The 19,694-nt window shown below is 37.2% G+C and overlaps 1 protein-coding gene across 2 annotated transcripts in view; it reads left to right on the top strand.

Moving 5' to 3' along the window:
- CLCN3 (chloride voltage-gated channel 3) overlaps nucleotides 1-19,694 on the top strand; it is a 101,585-nt gene that overhangs the window by 5,827 nt on the left and 76,064 nt on the right. For both annotated transcript variants that reach the window (XM_023228927.3, XM_023228961.2), the window contains exon 2: nucleotides 9,569-9,744. In XM_023228927.3, coding sequence (XP_023084695.1) covers nucleotides 9,585-9,744 — 160 coding nt within the window. In that variant the 5' untranslated portion in view covers nucleotides 9,569-9,584. The remainder of the gene's footprint in view (nucleotides 1-9,568; nucleotides 9,745-19,694) is intronic.

The raw sequence follows: 19,694 nt of genomic DNA, 5'->3' as shown, positions 1-19,694 counted from the left end.
AGTTGGAACCTTAGTGGATATCTTAGATTCTTCTTTACCATTCCCTAGATCTTATTAATTACCAGGTCCTCTTAAATATTTCTTCAAACTCTCTCTGCTTCCCAATGTTGGTGTGTCTTAGTGAGCAGGATAAAATCACAACCAAAGTATTTTCTTATTCTCTCACTCAACACAACAACAATTAACACAGAAGACTTTGTGATCACATGCGTGGGGGTGTCTCTTCCCACAGCAACCAGTCAAGTTCTGCAGCAGATACCAACTGGGTGCCCCCCAGTTCCAACACTGTATACCTAGAGGTAACGTCAGATACCACAGGTTGAGAGCAGGTCCCAAAAGACTTCCCCCACTTCCAATGCTAATCACAAGCCCCAGGTTATTTTGATTTTGCCTGTGCTTCTGATACACTGGCTATAAATCAGGGATCCTATGACTCCTCCACTCCTTGCATCCTTGGGTTCAATTAATGTGCTAGAGCAGCTCACAGAACTCAGAGGAACACTTACCAGTTTATTATAAAGGATATTGAAAGGATACAGATGAACAGATGCATAGGGGGAGATAGGAGGAAAGAGCATGGAGCTTCCATGCATTCCCTTGGTACACCAGCTTCTAGGAGCCTCCAAGTGTTCAGCTATTCAGAAGCTCTCTGAATCTGCTCTTTTTGGGTTTTTATGGAGGCTTCATTACATAGGCACAGTCAACAACTATGTAGAAATATGATTGCACAAAAACGGTATGACCTAACAGCACTAATAGACCCAGTGGGGAAACCCAGCAAAGCCTGTCTGTTCAAGTGCTTCTGCTTATCTGTGCAGCCTTCCTTTTTCCAGGGGCTGGGGCAAACTCCCTTCTAAAGTGAACGTCTTATGACCCACAGTCAGACAGGCTGTGGAAGATTAGAGTTCTGCCTTGGCTTGGTGGAAAGCAGGGCAGGAAAAGGTCAGCAAGAGAGAAGAGATTCTGCTTTCTGAGGTTTAATGTGCCCCAGCATTATAACAAAAGAGTGTAGTAAGGCCAGGCACAGTGGCTCACCTCTGTAATCCCATCACTTTGGGAGGCCGAGGTGCACAGATCACTTGAGGCCAGGAATTCGAGACCAGCCTGGCCAACATAGTGAAATCCTGTCTCTACTTATATAAAATTAAATTTGATATTTTAAAAAATGTAATGAGAGCTATGGGACTTATAAACCAGGAACCATGGATGAAAACCAATATGTATCGTATCACTTAGTTCAGTTATGCCCTATCGTATGTTTAGAATCGTTCAGACGTCTTGTCTCATCTCCAGCCCCTCTATCTGTAGTCCTTCAGTCTCTTACCCTTCTTATCTGTTTTTCACACTGCTGCTAGTGTTGGCTTGCTAAAATTCATGTCTGATCATGTGGTTTCTCTAAAGTTCTTCATGGGTTCCCCTGTGTATAGATGAGTATGTAAGTTTCTTAGTGTGATACATGAGCCCCTCCCCTTCATCATCTGACCTGTGTCTACCTCTGTAGCTACTCTCTAGTCCTTTACCTCTTACATAAGCTACCCAAGCAGGTTTTACTATGATGCTTTTGTGCTGTTGCACATACTTTTTTTGTGTGTGACTGTATTGACTTTTTACCTCATAGTTAGCCCAATTAATTTATCCTAATTCTTCAATATTTTGCTAAAACATTCCCTCTATTAAGTGCTCACAGACTCCTTGCCATCCAGCTTGCTTACTTCACACAGGTTTATCAAATACATGGTATATACCTCTCCTGTGATGTGTATCGTACCATACTGTCCTTCTTGTTTGTGTCCCTCACCCTCACTGCCTTAGGAACAGGAACCATATCTTATTCATTACCCTAGCACCTGGCTTTGTGCCTGGTACGTGCTAAGTGTGCAGTACATGATTATCAAATAAATTAATAAATGACTCGAAAACTAGCTTTGAATACTAGATAAATGGTGATCCTGTAAACTGAGATAGGAAAAGTAGGAGGACAAGCACTTTTGGGGCAAATATTTATTTAGTGCAGGTCTTGTTGAATTTTTGCTCTTTTACAACATCGAGGAAGACATGTACCATTTATTTCTTATACACTTGTTATTTATTCATATAATTAACCCAACAAGATTTTTTTTAGATATGGACAAGATTATTCTAAAATTTACATGAAAAGGCAATTAAAAAGAAGAATAAGGTGTGAAAAATCACTCTACCCAGTTTCAAAACTTATTATGTAGTTACAGCAATCAAGACTGTGTGGTACAGGCATAGATATAGACACAGATCAGTGGGACAGAACAGAGAACTCTGAAATAGATCCACATAAATATGCCTAGTTTTTGTCAAAAGCACAAAATAACTCAATGGAGGTAGATAACTTTTTCAACAGTTGGTATTGGAGCAGTTAGACATCCATACACTGTCCCATCCCCCCCGCAAATAAAGGAATCTCAACCTATGTCTCATACCCTATGCATATACAAATTAAAATGGATCACAGACTAAAATATAAAAGTATTAAACTATAAAACTTTAGGGAAAAATAGAAGAAAATTTTGGGGAGGTAGGGTTAGGTGTATGTTTCTTTGACTTGCCACCAAAAGAATACTGCTTAAAGAAAAAAATTGATAAGTTAAACTTCATCAAAATTAAATATTTTTGCTCTGTTATAAACCCTGTTAAAAAGATGAAAAGAAAAACTACAGAGGGGAGAAAATATTTGCAGACAACACAACTGACAAATAACTAGTATCTGTAATATATAAAGAACTCTTAAAACTCAACAGTATGAAAGCAGTCCAGTTAGAAAATGGACAAAAGACATAGTCATTTCACTGAAGAGGATTACACATATAGCAAACGAGAACATAAAAAATGTTCAGCATCATTACCCATTAGGGAGATGCAAATTAAAGCATCAAGATACTACCGTACATCTATCAGAATAGCTAAAATAAGAAACACTGACAACACCTAATGCTGGCAACGATGTCAAGAAATTCATACATTGTTGGTAGAGATGTACAATGGTACAGCCACTCTGGAAAACAATTTGGCAGTTTCTTTAAAAACCAAATACGTGACTACTATATGATCCAACTATTGTACTCTTTGACATTTAGCCCAAAGAAATGAAGGCTGTTCATTTTATGAAAACCTGTACATGTGTGTTTGTAGCAACTTTATTCATAGTCACCAAAACGTAGAAACAGGCCAAATGTTCTTCATTGGGTGAATGGTTAAACAAACTGTGGCACATCTATTATCATGGACTACTATGATAAAAAGGAAGGAACTATTGATAACACCCTGGACGAATCTCCAGAGAATGGTGCTGAGAACAAAGAGTTAATCCCCATATCATATCATTTATATAACATTCTTGAAATGGCAAAATTATTGAAGTAGAAAACAGACTATGGGTTGCTAGGGGTTAGGGAGGGATGGCTACAAAAGGGCAACATGAGAGATACTTTTGGTGATGGAATATTCTGTATCTTGACTGTGTATCAATGTTGGTATCTTGATTGTGATATTCTAGTTTTGTGAGATGTTCCCATTAATGGAAACTGGGTAAAGGATATACAGGATTTTTTTTTCTGTAATATTTATTGTAACTACATGTGGAACCACAATTATCTCAAAATAAAAATTTAATTTAAAAAAAATCAAACACCTATTGTGACACGTTTTCTTTTTTTTTGAGGTGGATCTTGTTCAGTTGCCCAGGCTGGAGTGTAGTGAGTGATGTGATCTCAGCTTACTGCAACCTCTGCCTCCTGGGCTCAAGTGATTCTTCTGCCTCAGCGTCCTGAGTAGCTGGGATTACAGGCACGCGCCACCACACCCAGCTAATTTTTGTATTTTTAGTAGAGACGGGGTTTCATCATGTTGGCCACGCTGGTCTTGAACTCCTGACCTCAGGTGATCTGCCCTCCTAGGCTTCTCAAAGTGCTGGGATTTCAGCTGTGAGCCACCACTCCTGGTCTAATGTGACGTATTTTGCTAACCATTGAGTATACAATGTTGAGCAAAAATTGAGTGTCAGACCTCATGACACGTTCTACAATGGAAGACAAATATTAAATAATCACAGAAATAAATTTAATATTCAGCTGTGGTAAGTGCTGTAAAAGAAAGCTATAAGAACTGATAATGAGAAAATTTGATCCAGATAGTAAGTGGGTCAGGGAGGCTTTCCTTACTAACTGCATGACTTTGATCAAGTTATTTACATGCTTTGTGCCTCAGTCCCTCATTTTTAGTGGGGAGAATAATAGCATTTATACTTTAAGGTTGTCATATATTTAATATGAATATTAAATGAATGAATTTGTAAAGGGCTTAAGATATTGCCTAGCATATAGTAAGCTCTGGTTAGGAGTTTGTTAAATAAAGGGATACTTGATATAAGACCTGAAAAATGAGGAGAGTTAATTCTTTTTTATTTTTATAATTTCAACTTTAATTTTAGATGTGCAGGTTTATTACATGGGTATATAGCATGATGCTGGAGTTTGGGGTACAGTTGTACCCATTACCCAGGAAGTGGGTATAGTACTCAACAGATTTTCAGCCCTTGCTTCCTTCCCTACATTTCCCGCTCTGGTAGTCCTCCATGACTATTGTTGCCATCTATATGTCTGTGAGGACCCAGTGTTTAGCTCCCACGTAAAATGAGAACATGCAGTATTTGGTTTTCTGTTACTGGGTTAATTCACTTGGGATAATGACCTCCAGCAGCATCCCCGTTGCTGCAAAGGGCGTGATTTTATTCTTTTTATGGCTGTGTTCCATGGTATATATGTACTATCTTTTTTTTCTTTTCTTTTCATTGGTATTCTTTTCTTTTCTTTTCTTTTTTTGAGACAGAGTCTTGTTCTGTCGTCCCGGTGGGAGTGCAGTGGCGTGATCTTGGCTCACTGCAAACTCTGCCTTCCGGGTTCAAGCAATTCTCCTGTCTCAGCCTCCCGAGTAGCTGGAATTACAGGTGCCTGCCATCACGCCTGGCTAATTTTTGTATTTTTAGTAGAGACAGGGTTTCACCATGTTGGCCAGGTTGGTCTTGAACTCCTGACCTCAGGTGATTTGCCTGCCTCCGGCCTCCCAAAGTGTTGGGATTACAGGCGTGAGCCACCACACCCAGCCTGTACCATACTTTATTTATCCGGTCCACTGTTGATGAGCACCTAGGTTGATTCTGTGTTTTTGCTATTGTGAGTAGTACTGTGATGAACATATAAGCACATCTATCTTTTATGGAGAACAATTTATTTTCTTTTGGGTATATACCCAGTAATGGCATTGCTGGGTCAAATGGTAATTCTGTTTTAAGTTCTTTGATAAATCTCCAAACTGCTTTCCACAGGGGCTGAGCTAATTTACATTCCCACTGGCAGTGTATAAGCATTCCATAGCCTTGCCAGCATCTGTTGTTTTTTGACTTTTTAATCATAACCATTCTGACTGGTGTGAGATGGTGTTTCATTGTGGTTTTGATTTCCATTTCTCTAATGATTAGATACGCTTATTGGCCAGTTGTATATCTTATTTTGAGAAGTGTCTGTTCATGTCCTTGCCCACTTTTTAATGATGTTGTTTGTTTTTTGCTTGTTGAGTTGTTTGCTTCTGGTAGATTGTGGATATTAGACCTTTGTCAGACGTTAGCTAGATTAACAAAGAGAAAGAGAGAAGATCCAAATCACCACACAATCAGAAACAACAAAGATGACATTACAACCAATTCCATGGAAATACAAAAGATCCCCAGAAACTATTATGAACACCTCTGTAAACACGAACTAGAAAATCCAGAGGAAATGGATAAATTCTGTAAACAACCTCCCAAAATTAAATCAGGATGAAATTGAAATCCTGAACAGACCAATATCAAGTTTCAAAATGGAATCGGTAATAAAAAAACCTACCAACCAGAAAAGCCTTGGACCACATGTGTTCATAGCTGAATTCTATCAGATGTATAAAGAAAGCTGGTACCAATTCTACTGAAACGACTCCAGAAAATGAGGAGGGACTCCTCAACTCATTCCAGCTTCACCCTGATACCAAACCTAGCAAAGACACACAAAAAAGGGAAACTACAGGTCAGTATCCCTGATGAACATAGATGTAAAAATCTTCAACAAAATATTGAGAGAGTAAGTTGGTGAAGAGGAGAGGGTATGATCCAGGCAGAGGGAGCAACAAAGGCCTTGGGGTAGGAGTCAGGAAAGAGCTTGGGAGGGCTGAGAGACTGAAAGAAGATCAGTGAGTCTAGAGTACTCCAGGAAGTACATACTCCTCAAAGTAAGATATACAACTGGCCAACAAGTATATGAAAAAATGCTCAACATCACTAATCATTAGAGAAATAGAAATCAGAACCACAATGAGACACCATCTCATACCAGTCAGAAGGGCTATTATTAAAAGAAGCTGGGGAACTAGCAGGGGCTGGGCTGCATAGAACTTTTTCTGATATATTAAAGAGTTTGTCTCTTAAGGGTAGTAGAAAATGATTGAAAGATGTTAGCATGGAGTGGAGAGATTATGAACAGACTTACTTTTTGGAAAAAAAAGAACTGTGCTGGCTGCAGTGTCATCAGATTCGAAGGAAGCAAGATAATTGCACGTAGATAGTATAGGAATTTATAGGTAAACAAGGCCTTATTCCTGGTAGTTTTCATAGTTTATCTCTAATTGTTATTATTATTGTTGTTGTTGTTGTTTGTTTGAGACAGAGTTTCACTCTGTTGCCCAGGCTGGAGCGCAGGGGCACAATGTCAGCTCACTGCAACCGCCGCCTCCCTGGCTCAAGTGATTTTCATGCCTCAGCCTCCTTAGTAGCTGGGGTTACAGGCGGCTGCCATCACGACCGGTCAATTTTTTATTTTTAATAGAGATGGAGTTCACCACCATGGCCAGGTGGGTCTTGAGCTCTTGACCTCGAGTGATCCACCTGCCTCAGCCTCCTAAAGTGCTGGAACTATAGGCATGCGACACCACACCCAGCTTATGTCTAATTTTTATAGTTTTGTAAGAACATATTTACAAGCTACTGCACTTCTATTACAATGTTTTGAAATGATTTTTTTTTTTGGCAATTAAAACGGAAAAAGTGACTTTGCATTATTATTTGTTTAAATATGTAAAATTTCGGCTGCTGTGTTAGAGTCTAAATAGCCTTTTGTGCCCAAACCTGGGAATTGGGTTTAGAACCTAAAAATATTCAACACTGGTGTTCAGATTTTCTTTTGTTATATGTCCTTTACGCTGTTATAGAAATTTGAATATTTTATAGCGGTGCTGTTCAATAAAAGTGTTAGTGCTGCAAATGCAAGCCACGTAGGTAATTTTTAATTTTTTAGTAGCCACAGTAAAAAGGTAAAAAGAAAGTGGTGAGATTCATTTTAAATATATTTTATTTAACCCACTAGATCTAAAATATTTCAACATGTAATCAGTATAAAATTTCTAGTCAAATATTTGACATCCTTTTTAAATACTGAGTCTTGGAAATCTGGCAGGTATTTTACACTTAGAGCACATTTCAGTTTGGACCAGCCATGTTTCAATGGCTCGACAGCTACATGTAGCTGCTGCATCAGTCAGCACAGCTCTATAGGTTCCTGCGTTAATTAGCGGAATAGTTTTTTTTTTTTTTTTTTTATCTTATCACATTTATAGAAATGAAACCCATGCAGGTCTGAGTTTAATTGGTTTATTTGGAGCAGAGTTGCATGCTCATGTTATAAAGAATGATCTGCAGGCTAGGTGTCTCAAAGGTGTTATGAAATTAATTTTTTTGACAGAAATAGTTAAAATTTCCCGTTACCACTTAGGATTTTTGAGAGATTTTTAGGGATAAAATGAAGGAGATATATTGGAATTTGCTGATTGAAGTCTTAACACATAAAAAGGTTTAATGATTTTAGAGAGATTTCTCAGTGCTGTGTAGCCTCTAGCTAATGTTCACTGAATGTTATCACATGTATAAGCCCTTCTATTCTGTAAAGAAATAAAAACACACTGTCTGTGTTCTTCACAAAATCTTAGCATACATGCTTTGCTACATCAAAATTAAATGATTCTTAAACTATTAATGTTTATGTTTTTAAAAGCCTTTTGGTTATTTTCTCAAAAGCCACATAATATTTAATTAGTTTGCCTCTATGGAACTGCAGATTTCTTAGTATGAACAGCTACTTTCATACTTTCCTTTTGTTTTAATTAATATACTCGAACAAATCTCAGTATAATATACCATCTTTGGTAGCAGTAACTATAAAACATTCATAAAGTTGCAAAGCAGCAAGTATTTACATTTTTCTTTTTTAATTTATTTGCTAGTTTTGGTTATTCCCCTAAGAACAGTTTAATACTCTTGGAGACAGGAATTTTTTAAATTGAAAACTGAATATATTTCTCTTTTTGACATCATGAATTGAATAGTTTGACATTTGTTGTTCTCACACTGTGCCGGTCATTATGCCAGATGTGGAGAGTAGAGGCATGCTCTCAAGGAGCTCTCAAAACTTCACCTTTTTCGAAGTGATACTTTGAGGAAATTTATATAATCTGTTTAAAAGATATTTATTGTCAGTAATAGTCTAGTTTTCTAAAACTTCATAAATACCTTTTTGTTATTAAAGCTCTTTGAGGTTATTTTTCCATTTGCAGAAGGAAAATTTACTGAGTATAAGAGATTGTCTTAAAACACTCCAAGTCTTCAGTATTAGGATTCACTACTAGAGTTCAGCACTGGAATTGAACTGTGCTTACTTTAGTCTTCATCTGTCATTTTTCTGTGTGTACTTACTAGGCCATATCTGATAAGTCTTGTTTTACAAGGCTTACTGGTTTGACTGCTTTTATGACTGCATCTTTCAAGTCCCACACATGCAGTTTAAAAGTCTATTGCTAATGTCCCCATACTTATGTTGAACTCTTATTTTGGTATTGAGTAAGTAAGTGGATGTATTTAAAACTCAAACTAGTTAGGAGTAATATAGATTGAAGAATATTGAGAGTAAGAACAATGAAAACATACCCTTTTTTGGTTTGTTGCCTGTTACTGTTTTATCGGTGGCTAATGTTTGACCATAGGCTCTGAGGATTTAAATATTAAAATGATGAAAGGAGAATGAAATAAATATGTTTATTTTTAAAATCAAGTTGTACTTACACGTGATAAAATCTTCAAAAGGGGCAGTCTGTTTTTCAAACCTTGTACTTCAGCCGTCTTGTTCCCTACCCCACAGGGGTAGGGACAACTTACTTGGAAATCTCTCCTGAGACAATCTATACATGCACAAGCAAAAATGTAAATATACTTTACATTTTTCAACTTAACAATTGGAGATCTACCTGGAGAAATTCTTCATTCTTTTTTACAGCTGTGTAATGAGAGTAAAATTATTACCTCACCCCAAAATACTTAATAAAGGTAACTATTGTTACAGTGAATGTATTTAATTTTTTTAGCACATAGATCATAACTTTCCTTTTGTGATGTTAAACTGAATGATTTTTATTGTATGTTTGAAAAATGTTAAGACTTTTTCCTCTTTTTTCCCCCCAACAGATAATCAGACAGCTAAATGGAGTCTGAGCAGCTGTTCCATAGAGGCTACTATAGAAACAGCTACAACAGTATAACAAGTGCAAGCAGTGATGAGGAACTTTTAGATGGAGCAGGTGTGATTATGGACTTTCAAACATCTGAAGATGATAACTTATTAGATGGTGACACTGCAGTTGGTAAGTTCAGCATGACAGCCTAATGTTTGTATTCATGAATATCCACTAATAATATGTACACTATTTTATTGAGGTTGCATTTTTCAGAAACTTAAAAGATTTGAGGTCAAATTTACAGAACATAAACTTAACCATTGTAAAGGTATAATTGAGTGGCATTTAGCACATTCACAATATTGTGCAACTACCGTTCCTATCTAGTTCCAAACATCCTCATCACCCTAAAAGAAGCTACTACATTTAAGGGTAAGCTTTTAAATATAATGTAATACGGAGAGGTGTACATCATCAAATCATAGTGTGGAAATTGATGAATTTCTGTGAAGTGAACATTTATTATATAACTCCTCAATCAAGAAATAAAACATTACCAGTAGTTTCAGAATCCTTCCTTGTTCCACCTTCAGTTTCAATATTATTTTGATTTCTATCTAGATTAGTTTTGCAAGTATTTAAACTTTATATACATGGAATTCATACTATATACTCTTTTATGTCTGTGGCTTTTACTTACGTTTTGAAATTGTCTATATTGTTGTGTATAGCAATAGTTAACTTATTTTCATTGTTAGTGTAATGTCCCATTGTGTAAACATACTTCAATTTATTTAGTTATTCTACATTGATATTTCATTATTTAGTTGGTTTTTTTTTTTTTTTTCAGATTTTGGTTATTGCTAACAGTGCCACTATGAATTTTCATGTGCATGTGTTTCATGTGTGTGTACACAGTTCTGTATGATATATATCACAGAATGGAATGCTTGGATCATAGAATATGTATATCTCGGTGTTATCAGATACTGTCAGAGAGACTTCCTTTTCTTTTTTTTATAGATAATTGTCAATTACCCTATTCAAAGATACTATCAAAGTGGATATAGCATGTACATTTCTACTAGCAATGTGTGAGAGTTCTAGTTACTCCACATCTTCACCTATACATGATACCAGTTTTTAAAAATTTGACTATTCTAGTGTGGTTGCCGTAGTCTCTCATTTTGGTTCAATTTATGTTTACTTGATGATTTATGAGTTTAAATGCCTTTTTGTGTGTTTATCAGCTTTTTAGACTGCCTCTTTTAAAGCACCTATTCAGTCCTTTTCCCTGTTTTATGGGAGTTCATGATGCATTCTGATTATAAATCCTTTTTAGCTACATGTTCAGTATTGCTGTTATCTTCTCTCATTCTGTCGTATTTTTTTTACTCTCTTAAAGGAATCTTTTGGTGAAGATATCATCAATTCTAATGAAATCCAGCTAATCTTTTTCTTTATTCTAAGCTGGTCTCAGTCGCGTATGTCTACAATCCCAGCACTTTGGAAGGCTGAGGCAGGAGGATTGCTTGAGGCCAGGAGTTTGAGACCAACCTGGGCAACAACGGGAGACTCTGTCTCTACAATAAAAATGCAAAAGAAAAAAAAGTTAGCTTTTATTGCACCACTGCACTCCTGCTAGGCACCAGAGCAAAACCCCATCTCAAAAAACAAACACCACCACCACCACCAACAAAAAAAACTTTTTTCTTTTCCTTTCTTCTTAGTGTTTTTTGTGTTCTGTTTAACAAGTCTTCCCATACCTCAACATCACAAAGATATTCTCCTGTTTTGTTCTAGAAGTTTTATTTTTGTGTCATTCACATTTAGATGTATCTACCTGCAGTTAATTTTTTAAATATGATGTGGGTTAAGAGTTCAGATTCATTTTTTTCCTATATGAAAAACTGGTTGGCCCCGCACCATTTATTGGAAAAAACTTTCCTTTTTCCAATGTACTACAGTGACATCTTTGTCATGTATCAAGTGGCTATAGTTTTGTAGATCTGTTTCTGGGCTTTCTACTGTGTTACATTGAAATATTTGTCTTATTTTATCCATATGCCAATGCCCAGCATATATATGAGTTTTGGTTTTTAAATTTGTTTTTGTCTTTTATTGGTTTATAGTCTGTTTGCATTTAACATAATCACCAATATGTTTGGTTTCAGACCATCCTCCATTTGTTTTCTGTTTGTCACATCTGTTCTTTCCTCTCCCGTTATTTCTGTTACCTTCAATACCTTATTATATGTTCTCTTATTTTTTGTTCAGTAGGCTACCCTAGAGATTATTACATGTATCCTTGATTTATTAGTTCTAGGCATTAGTACTTTTACCACTTTATGAAAAATGCAGGGACTTCAGAATACTTTACCTCTTTTTTCCCCTTTCTGCTTCCTCACCATTTTCTCAACAGGAAATAGCTCAAGAATAAAAATGGTTGAGACTATTGGGTTTTACCTTCTTTTGTTTCACTTCTTTTCAGAATATTGACACTTCAAGTTCTAGCTCCCTTGGATATTTACTGGTTTAAAATACAGTATTTTGCTGTTATTGGTCATTTGCTCTCTTCATCACAGATTTTTTTTTCTAATTTTAATGACAAAATTATAAACAGGAAAAATACATATATTCATCATTTGAAACATTAGGTGAAATTAATAGCATACCCATTTTTTCTGTGTTTAAATAGCTCTTTAGCCCTTTATGTGAGGGGGAAAATTAACTCCAGGAAGTAGGAAGACATAGGATGAGCTGACTCCTTCCATCTTCCCACATTGCCGTCAAGTGCTGGTGATGTCTTTACTCATGGTATTCAGTAGGAGAGAGTGCCAAGCAGTAAGGATGGGGCAAGGGCACAGAAAGGATCTACTTACGTTGCTCTTTTATCAGGGAGGATAATTTTTCTAGAACCTTATCAATAGACTTCCTTTTGTGTCACCAGCCATAATTGGGTCACATGCCTACCCCAAGATTGATAACTGGCAAAGGGGAATGAGATTACTGATTGGTTAGGACAATTATGATTCCTTCTCTGAAATTAGGCACTTTAACATGCAAACAAGAGGAAGGCCCAATTAGCAAGTATAAAGTTGGAATGATTATAGCATAGGCAACCATTGGTGTTTTCTTTTCTTGTTTTGGAGACAGTCTTGCTGTTTTGCCTAGTCTGGAGTGCAGTGGCACGATGATGGCTAACTACAGCGTTTACCTCCTGGGCTCAAGAGATACTTGTGCCTCAGCCTTCTGAGTAGGACCACAGTTGCACACCACCAGCTAATTTTTAAAATTTTTTGTAGCGATGGGGTCTCACTATGTTGCCCAGGGTGGTTTTGAACTTTTAGGCTCGAACGATCCTCTTGCCTTGGCCTCCCACAGTGCTGGGATTACAGGCATGAGCCACTGTACCCAGTGTATTGGTAGTTTATATAAAGATTCTGTCCTCAAAGTTAGTGTAGTTGAAGGTGTAAGTTGTGGAGTAACAGTCAAAAGTAACTATATGAGTTTTAAATTCCGTGGTACAGATTCCAAATGTTACATCTCACCAAATAAAGATATCATTTTGATATCCCTTTAGAATTGGGAAGGTTGTTGTAGAGGGAAGATAATGCATGAACATCCAGCAATAGGGATAAGTATTATATATGTGAAACCGTGAATGTCCTTTTTGAAGATAGTGAATATTCTTTCTTTCAACATAGCTGATATTCTCCTGTTAACAGTAGCAGGAAGGGGATTGTCTTGGAAGAAGTTGGAGCCTCACATTAGGTCTCCCACTATGGGTTAAAGCAGGTATCAGAGGAAAAAGCTTATTTCTGTTTCTGCTCAATATCTGGGGAGTATGGGAGTGGTTAGTAAGTCAAGCAGTAATTCTTCATGACTCCGTATCTTTTTAGCATACCAGAAAATAACAATTACCAGAAGGTACTGATAGTGTTTTTTTGAATATGTGGTGAATGAAAATCCATGATGTTCAGTGGCTCTCAAGTTGGTGACCTGAATTTACATCCTGGTTCTGTCAGTTACTCTCTCTGTAACTTTTGGCAAGTCACATAGCCTCTTTATACTTCAATTTATTCTCATGTACAACATAGTAATAAACTTCTAAGTGATAAACTCTTTAAATGATTAATCTGAGAATTAAATGCATGTAGAGATCTTAACAGATAAATAATGCATGTAGAATCCTTAGAGTGTGACTGGCTTATGGTAAGGACTCACTAAATAGTAGCCATTTCTGTTCTCTTCTAGATTACTTCCCCTTTGGATATGTTAGACTCTGTACCCCCAACATAAGCAGCATTCTTTTATGTTCATGTTCAAATGAGATGTCAGTAACATTTCTACTAGTATTAATGAAAAGCTGTAGCTCTGGAACTCAAATATGACATCTGGATTAGGATTTAGCTTGTCAGAGATAAACTGCTTTGGAATCTACTGACTTCAGTAGATATCTGTCGCATAGCTCTTGCTTTGAAAGTAACTGTGTACTTAATAATCTCAAAAATGTAATCAGTCTGCTCAGAGTGAGTGCTAAACAATCTAGAGTACACTGTGATTAAAAAATAGAAGTTATTCTGAATAATGATGACTAGTAGTATCAGTCAGAAATTTAAGCTAGCAGAAAGCTGAAAAATTAGGCCTGAAATGTGTTTATATTAGGTATATCTAATTTGAATGAGTCATTTTGGTCAGTAATTCAGATTCCATGGAAAATGCAAAAATTTTTTATCGCAAGTAACAGGAAAGGAGAGCCAAGATTTTGTTGCCAGCGTTGTATTCATTAAAGAGAACCATATGGCTCTTGACTCACTGAAAATGAAGCACATGACTTTTCATGAGTGCAGCTTTACAATTATTCTTAGATAGTACTATCTTCACTTGAAGTAAGAGAAGTTACTGAGATTGACTGATGGGGTAAAAACTGTAATCAGCCACATGTTTAAGCAAATTAACTTTCAGTAGTTAATTTATGTTGATAACATGAATATGCTAGTAAGTTTAAAATTTAGGCCCCTGTATCCTTTTTTATCACATCTGAGATGTTTACTTGACAACATCAGGGGCCTCTCCCAGGTTTCTGATTATGTATAGACTGAGAGGGAGATGTGAGAAGAGTAAGAGTTGAGAGGGCTCACTCCTAAGTGTTTGATTTCCTATCTATACATAACTTTAAAAACTAAAAATAAAAACAGCCTTGGAAGCCGGGCACCCGATGTCGCAGCTGCTTGGGAGGCTGAGGCAAGGGGATTGCTTGAGCCCAGGTATTCAAGGCCGTCGGGTGCTATGATCGCACCTGTAAATAGCCCTTGCACTCTGGCCTAGGCAGCATAGTGAAACCCGGTCTCTAAAAATAATAATAATAATACAACCTTTGGAAATACTAAAATGCAAATGTGAGGTTTTCTGATTTATTGGAAATCTTGGGGCATGTGGTAACCGGGAATGGAATCCAGAGAAATCCATAGATTATTGTATTCTGCTTCCCATATATGTAACATTCTGAGCTTCAGAACTCAGAAACCACATAGTAGAGGAGGCTCAGAGGTGGATTGTCCTGGTCAAGGTGTTGTCATCCTACCCTGCTAAAACTTAAGCTACCTTCTGAGCTATTACAAGAGATTCCAGTATTTTCATTCAAATATCTATTGTTAGATTGAGCTTTATTCAAAATATTTGTAAGTTTATTCATCTCATATTCTTCTGGGTGGTATATTCATAACTACTACCTACACAAGACATTTCAAAAGAAGAAGCTTGGCAAAGTAGATGCAGAGTGATAATGCCAGAAGCTGAGTGGCCATCTCTTAGTGTCAAGACACCTCCTAGAGTGAGGGTACATAACACAAATACAGGGTCCAGCCCTTCCTCCTGTGAATGCAGAAACATGGCATCAGCATGAAACCAGCTGTCTCTAAGAGGCGGATTCATATTAACTAGGGTTTTAGATCTCATTAGGTAAAACCATAATACAAATGTACTTATAGTGAGAAATATACTAGTAATCTACTGCATTCCAAAAAAGGATATAAAGCAACTTAAAAGGATAAACAGAATTCAATCATTTGCATAAATATTTGACACAGATGAAGCAAAGGGAAAACAACTTGAGGTGATCTAAAATGTAGATATGAGACCAATAAAAGTTACCAATATACATTTTAAAATTTATTATTGTTTTTTAACTTTAAAATATGTTTTGTAGAGATGGGATCTCACTGTGTTGACCAGGCTGGTCTCAAACTCCTGGCCTCAAGCCGTCCTCCTGCCTCATCCTCCCAAAGTGGTGGAATTATAAGCGTGATCCACCACGCCTGATTTACCAATATACATTTTAAGGGGAGACGACAAATTTGCCTCTAAACTTTGTAGCAGCAAGTAAATAAAAGAAACTGTTTAGTTAAATGATCCAAAGTGTTTATAAAACAAAAACCTAACCAGTTGTTCAGCCGACACCCTATTACTAATATTAAGATAAATTTCCAAGTGACATTATGAAGTGGTTACTATCTAGTATATGAAACAGTGATTTTTAGGAATATGTTTGGAGTAAGCAGTAAAGTTTCACAGGGCTTTTTTTGTTTTTTGTTTTTTGTTTTGAGATGGAGTCTGGCTCTGTTACCCAGGCTGTCTTTCCAGACAGGGGTCTGACTCTGTCACACCCAGTGGCGTGATCTCAGCTCATTGCAACCTCTGCACTCCCAGGCTCAAGCCATCCTCCCACCTCAGCCTCCTGAGTAGCTGGCACTTCAGGTGTGCACCACCACGCCTGGCTAATTGTTTTGTATTTTGTTTGTAGAGATAGGGTTTCTCCTTGTTGCCCAGGCTGGTCTCCAACTCCTGGGCTCAAGCAATCTACCTGCCTCGGCCTTTCAAAGTGCTGGGATTACAGGTGTGAGCCACTGCGCCCGGCCTAACAGGGCTTTTATTATTAACATTCTTCAATATCTCCTACTTGAATCACAAGATTCCACAAAGACACCATTATTGTATAGTATAAACATTGATTATTTGTGATGTTCTGGCAGGATTCATAGGTGTATTTTAGAGTATCTTCGAATAGATGGACTGAATAGACAGTTTCAGAAGGTCATCAATGTATATTTTTTCTGAGATTTGATACATATTAGATAACAGTGATTTTAGAATTATAACAGAGCTATATTATAAAAGAGTGTGTTATTTACATTTAGCTAGTCTTTCTTTAGCAATAGAACACAGCCCAGCTGAATGTAAGACTGAATAGAAGCCACCAGAAGTCCTCTTAATGAAAAGTAAAGGCTGCTCCCATGGGCAAAGTCAGGAGTCTTCATTCAAAAATTTTTTTTTTTTTTTTTTTTTGAGACAGATTTTTGCTCTGGTTGCCCAAGCTGGAGTGCAGTGGCGTGATCTCTGCTCACTGCAACCTCTGCCTCCTGGGTTCCAAGCGATTCTCCTGCCTCAGTCTCCCAAGTAGCTGGGATTACAGGCATGTGCTACCACGCCTGACTACTTTTTTGTATTTAGTAGAGATGGGGTTTCACCATGTTAGTCAAGCTGGTCTTAAACTCCTGACCTCAGGAGTGATCCACCCGCCTTGGCCTCCCAAAGTGCTGGGATTACAGGCGTGCGCCACTGCGCCTGGCCTCAAAATATATATATATTTTTTAAATCAGAGTCTCATTCTATCATCCAGGCTGGAGTGCAGTGACATGATCACGGCTCACTGCAGCCTCGACCTCTGTGGACTCAACTGATCCTCTCACCTCAGCCTCCCAAGTAGCTGGGACTATAGGCATGTACCAACACACCCAGCTAATTTTTAATTTTTTTGTAGAGATGGGGTATCTCACTATGTTGCCCAGGCTGATGTCGAACTCCTGGGCTAAAGTGATCCTCCCACCTCGGCCTTCCAAAGTGTTGGGAAGCTTTGTGGCTCACAGTGATGAATACAGGTTTTCCAAAGTTTGGTTTTTGCTTGAGAGTTCAAATTTTTTTATTGGCAACACTATACTGTCGGTTGTTTTACTTAAAGAGACAGGTTGAGAAAATGTCTGGCAAAATCTTTAGCCTAAATAACTAAAGTGAATGTGTCAGCTTTTCTTTCCAAAAAAAGTGGTGTACCGTGAAAAACGTTCGGCTCACAACTCAAATATTCCGACACGTGCTTTTCCTTAAGATGGAACCATTCTACAACAGTGTGAGTGAAAGTGTTCTGTTCATTCTTTCTAGTTTGTTACACAGAATATTAAAAAGATGTGTACTCAAGAGTTGTGATTTAATAAAATGAATACTTACCATTTTATCAAGAACATTTGGAAGTGAAACAGGCTTTTGTTTTCTGCAAATTAATGGTGGTGAAAAATATAACAACTGCTTTTTTTTCTTTTTTTTTTGAGACGGAGTCTGGCTCTGTTGCCCAGGCTGGAGTGCAGTGGCATGATCTTGGCTCACTGCAACCTCCGCCTCCCGGGTTCAAGCAATTCTCGTGCTTTGGCCTCCCGAGTAGCTGGGATTACAGGTGTGTACCACCACGCCTGGCTAATTTTTGTCTTTTTAGTAGAAATGGGGCTTCACCATGTTGGCCAGGCTAGTCTTGAACTCCTGATCTCAAGTGATCTGCCTGCTTCAGCCTCCCAAAGTGTTGGGATTACAGGTGTCAGCCACTATGCCTGCCCAATACAACACCTTCTAGTAAATTTTGGTGCCACTGTTTTGATTTATGGTAGATATCAGGCTGTCTTCGTCACTATTGCTTTTGTACTATAAATGAAAGGCCAATACAATGAACAAGACAAAGAATGTTGTGGTCTACTTAATAATGGCCCTCCCCACACCCGAATTCCTAAAACCTGTAAATATGTTACCTTACATGATAAAATGGACTTCGTGATTAAATATCTAGAGATGGAGTGATTATCCTGGATTATCTGGGTATCTCTGATGTAATCACAAGGGTCCTTAAAAGAGTCAGTGGTAGCAGACATGGTAATGAAACAAGAAGTGATGTTGTGAAGATTATGTGAGAATAATCCAAGGAATGAAAGTGGCCTTTGGAAGCTAGAAAAGGCAAGGAAACAGATTCTCCCCTGAAGCCTCCAAAAGGGACACTGCCCTGCTGACACCTTGATCTTAGACTTCTGGTCTCCAGAACTATAAGAAAGTAAATTTGTGTTGTTTTAAGCAACTAAGTTTATGGCAGTGTGTTACAATAGCAGTAGGAAACTGACAGGGATAGCTTAGTATTATTGAAAGTGTTGTTTTTAACCTCATGGACCCCTGAGAAAGATTTTTGGGGTCTCTCGACCATACTTGACCACATTTTGAGAATTCTAACATAAGCTAGCTGCCAAATGCATACTGGATACATGAATAAGGTGACTTGTTATATTGTATTAAAAACTTTAAGAGTGAAGTGTTTATATAAAAAGGGTAAAATCTGCATATATGATTTCCCAACTCTCTTCAATATTATATACACACACAGAAAAAGCATTGGAGGAAAATACACCAAAATAATGTGCTTTTTTCTTCATGATGGAATTTGGGGATTTATAATTATTCTTTATATTTTTAGTATTTTCCAAATTGTCAGCAATTTGGCTGCAGAATTATAAAACTGAATTTAAACTTCCAGGTCATTCTGAGGTATATTGTATATAGGATAGAACATATTAACAGTTTAAACTTGATGTGTAACTAAATATTTTGTCTATGTGGTAATTGGGCCTTCTGTTGTACTATTGCCCAAACGTTAGTTTTGAGCTTGTGCCTGGCTGTCATTTTTCCAGGTCTTTATACATGGTCTTTTGTCTAGAATACTAATAGTATTCCAATACCAAGTAGTACTAAAGTACTACTTGTACTTTGCTTCTCAAATTAGCCCTCAGTCCCTTTAGTAAGCCTTACCTTACTCCTCAGTTAAAGTTAAGGGCCCCTTGTATGTAGTAAACTGGGTGTTGCTTCTATTGTGCTTGCATTCTTGACTTTATCTGTATTTGTCTTACTTGTTTATAGCCTGCCCTCCTCCTAAATTGAGCAACACATTTTTTTTTCAGTAAAATTATCCTAGTAATTTCTGTTAGTTTGTAAGTAATTTATTTTCTTATGTACATAGTTCTGTTTAGAGCTGATCCATTATGTTTTGATTA

This window comes from Piliocolobus tephrosceles, chromosome 3 (genome assembly GCF_002776525.5).
Source record: "Piliocolobus tephrosceles isolate RC106 chromosome 3, ASM277652v3, whole genome shotgun sequence".
Classification (NCBI taxonomy): domain Eukaryota; kingdom Metazoa; phylum Chordata; class Mammalia; order Primates; family Cercopithecidae; genus Piliocolobus; species Piliocolobus tephrosceles.
Note: the sequence above shows the minus strand (reverse complement) of the source record. Positions and strands in the feature narration are given on the sequence as shown.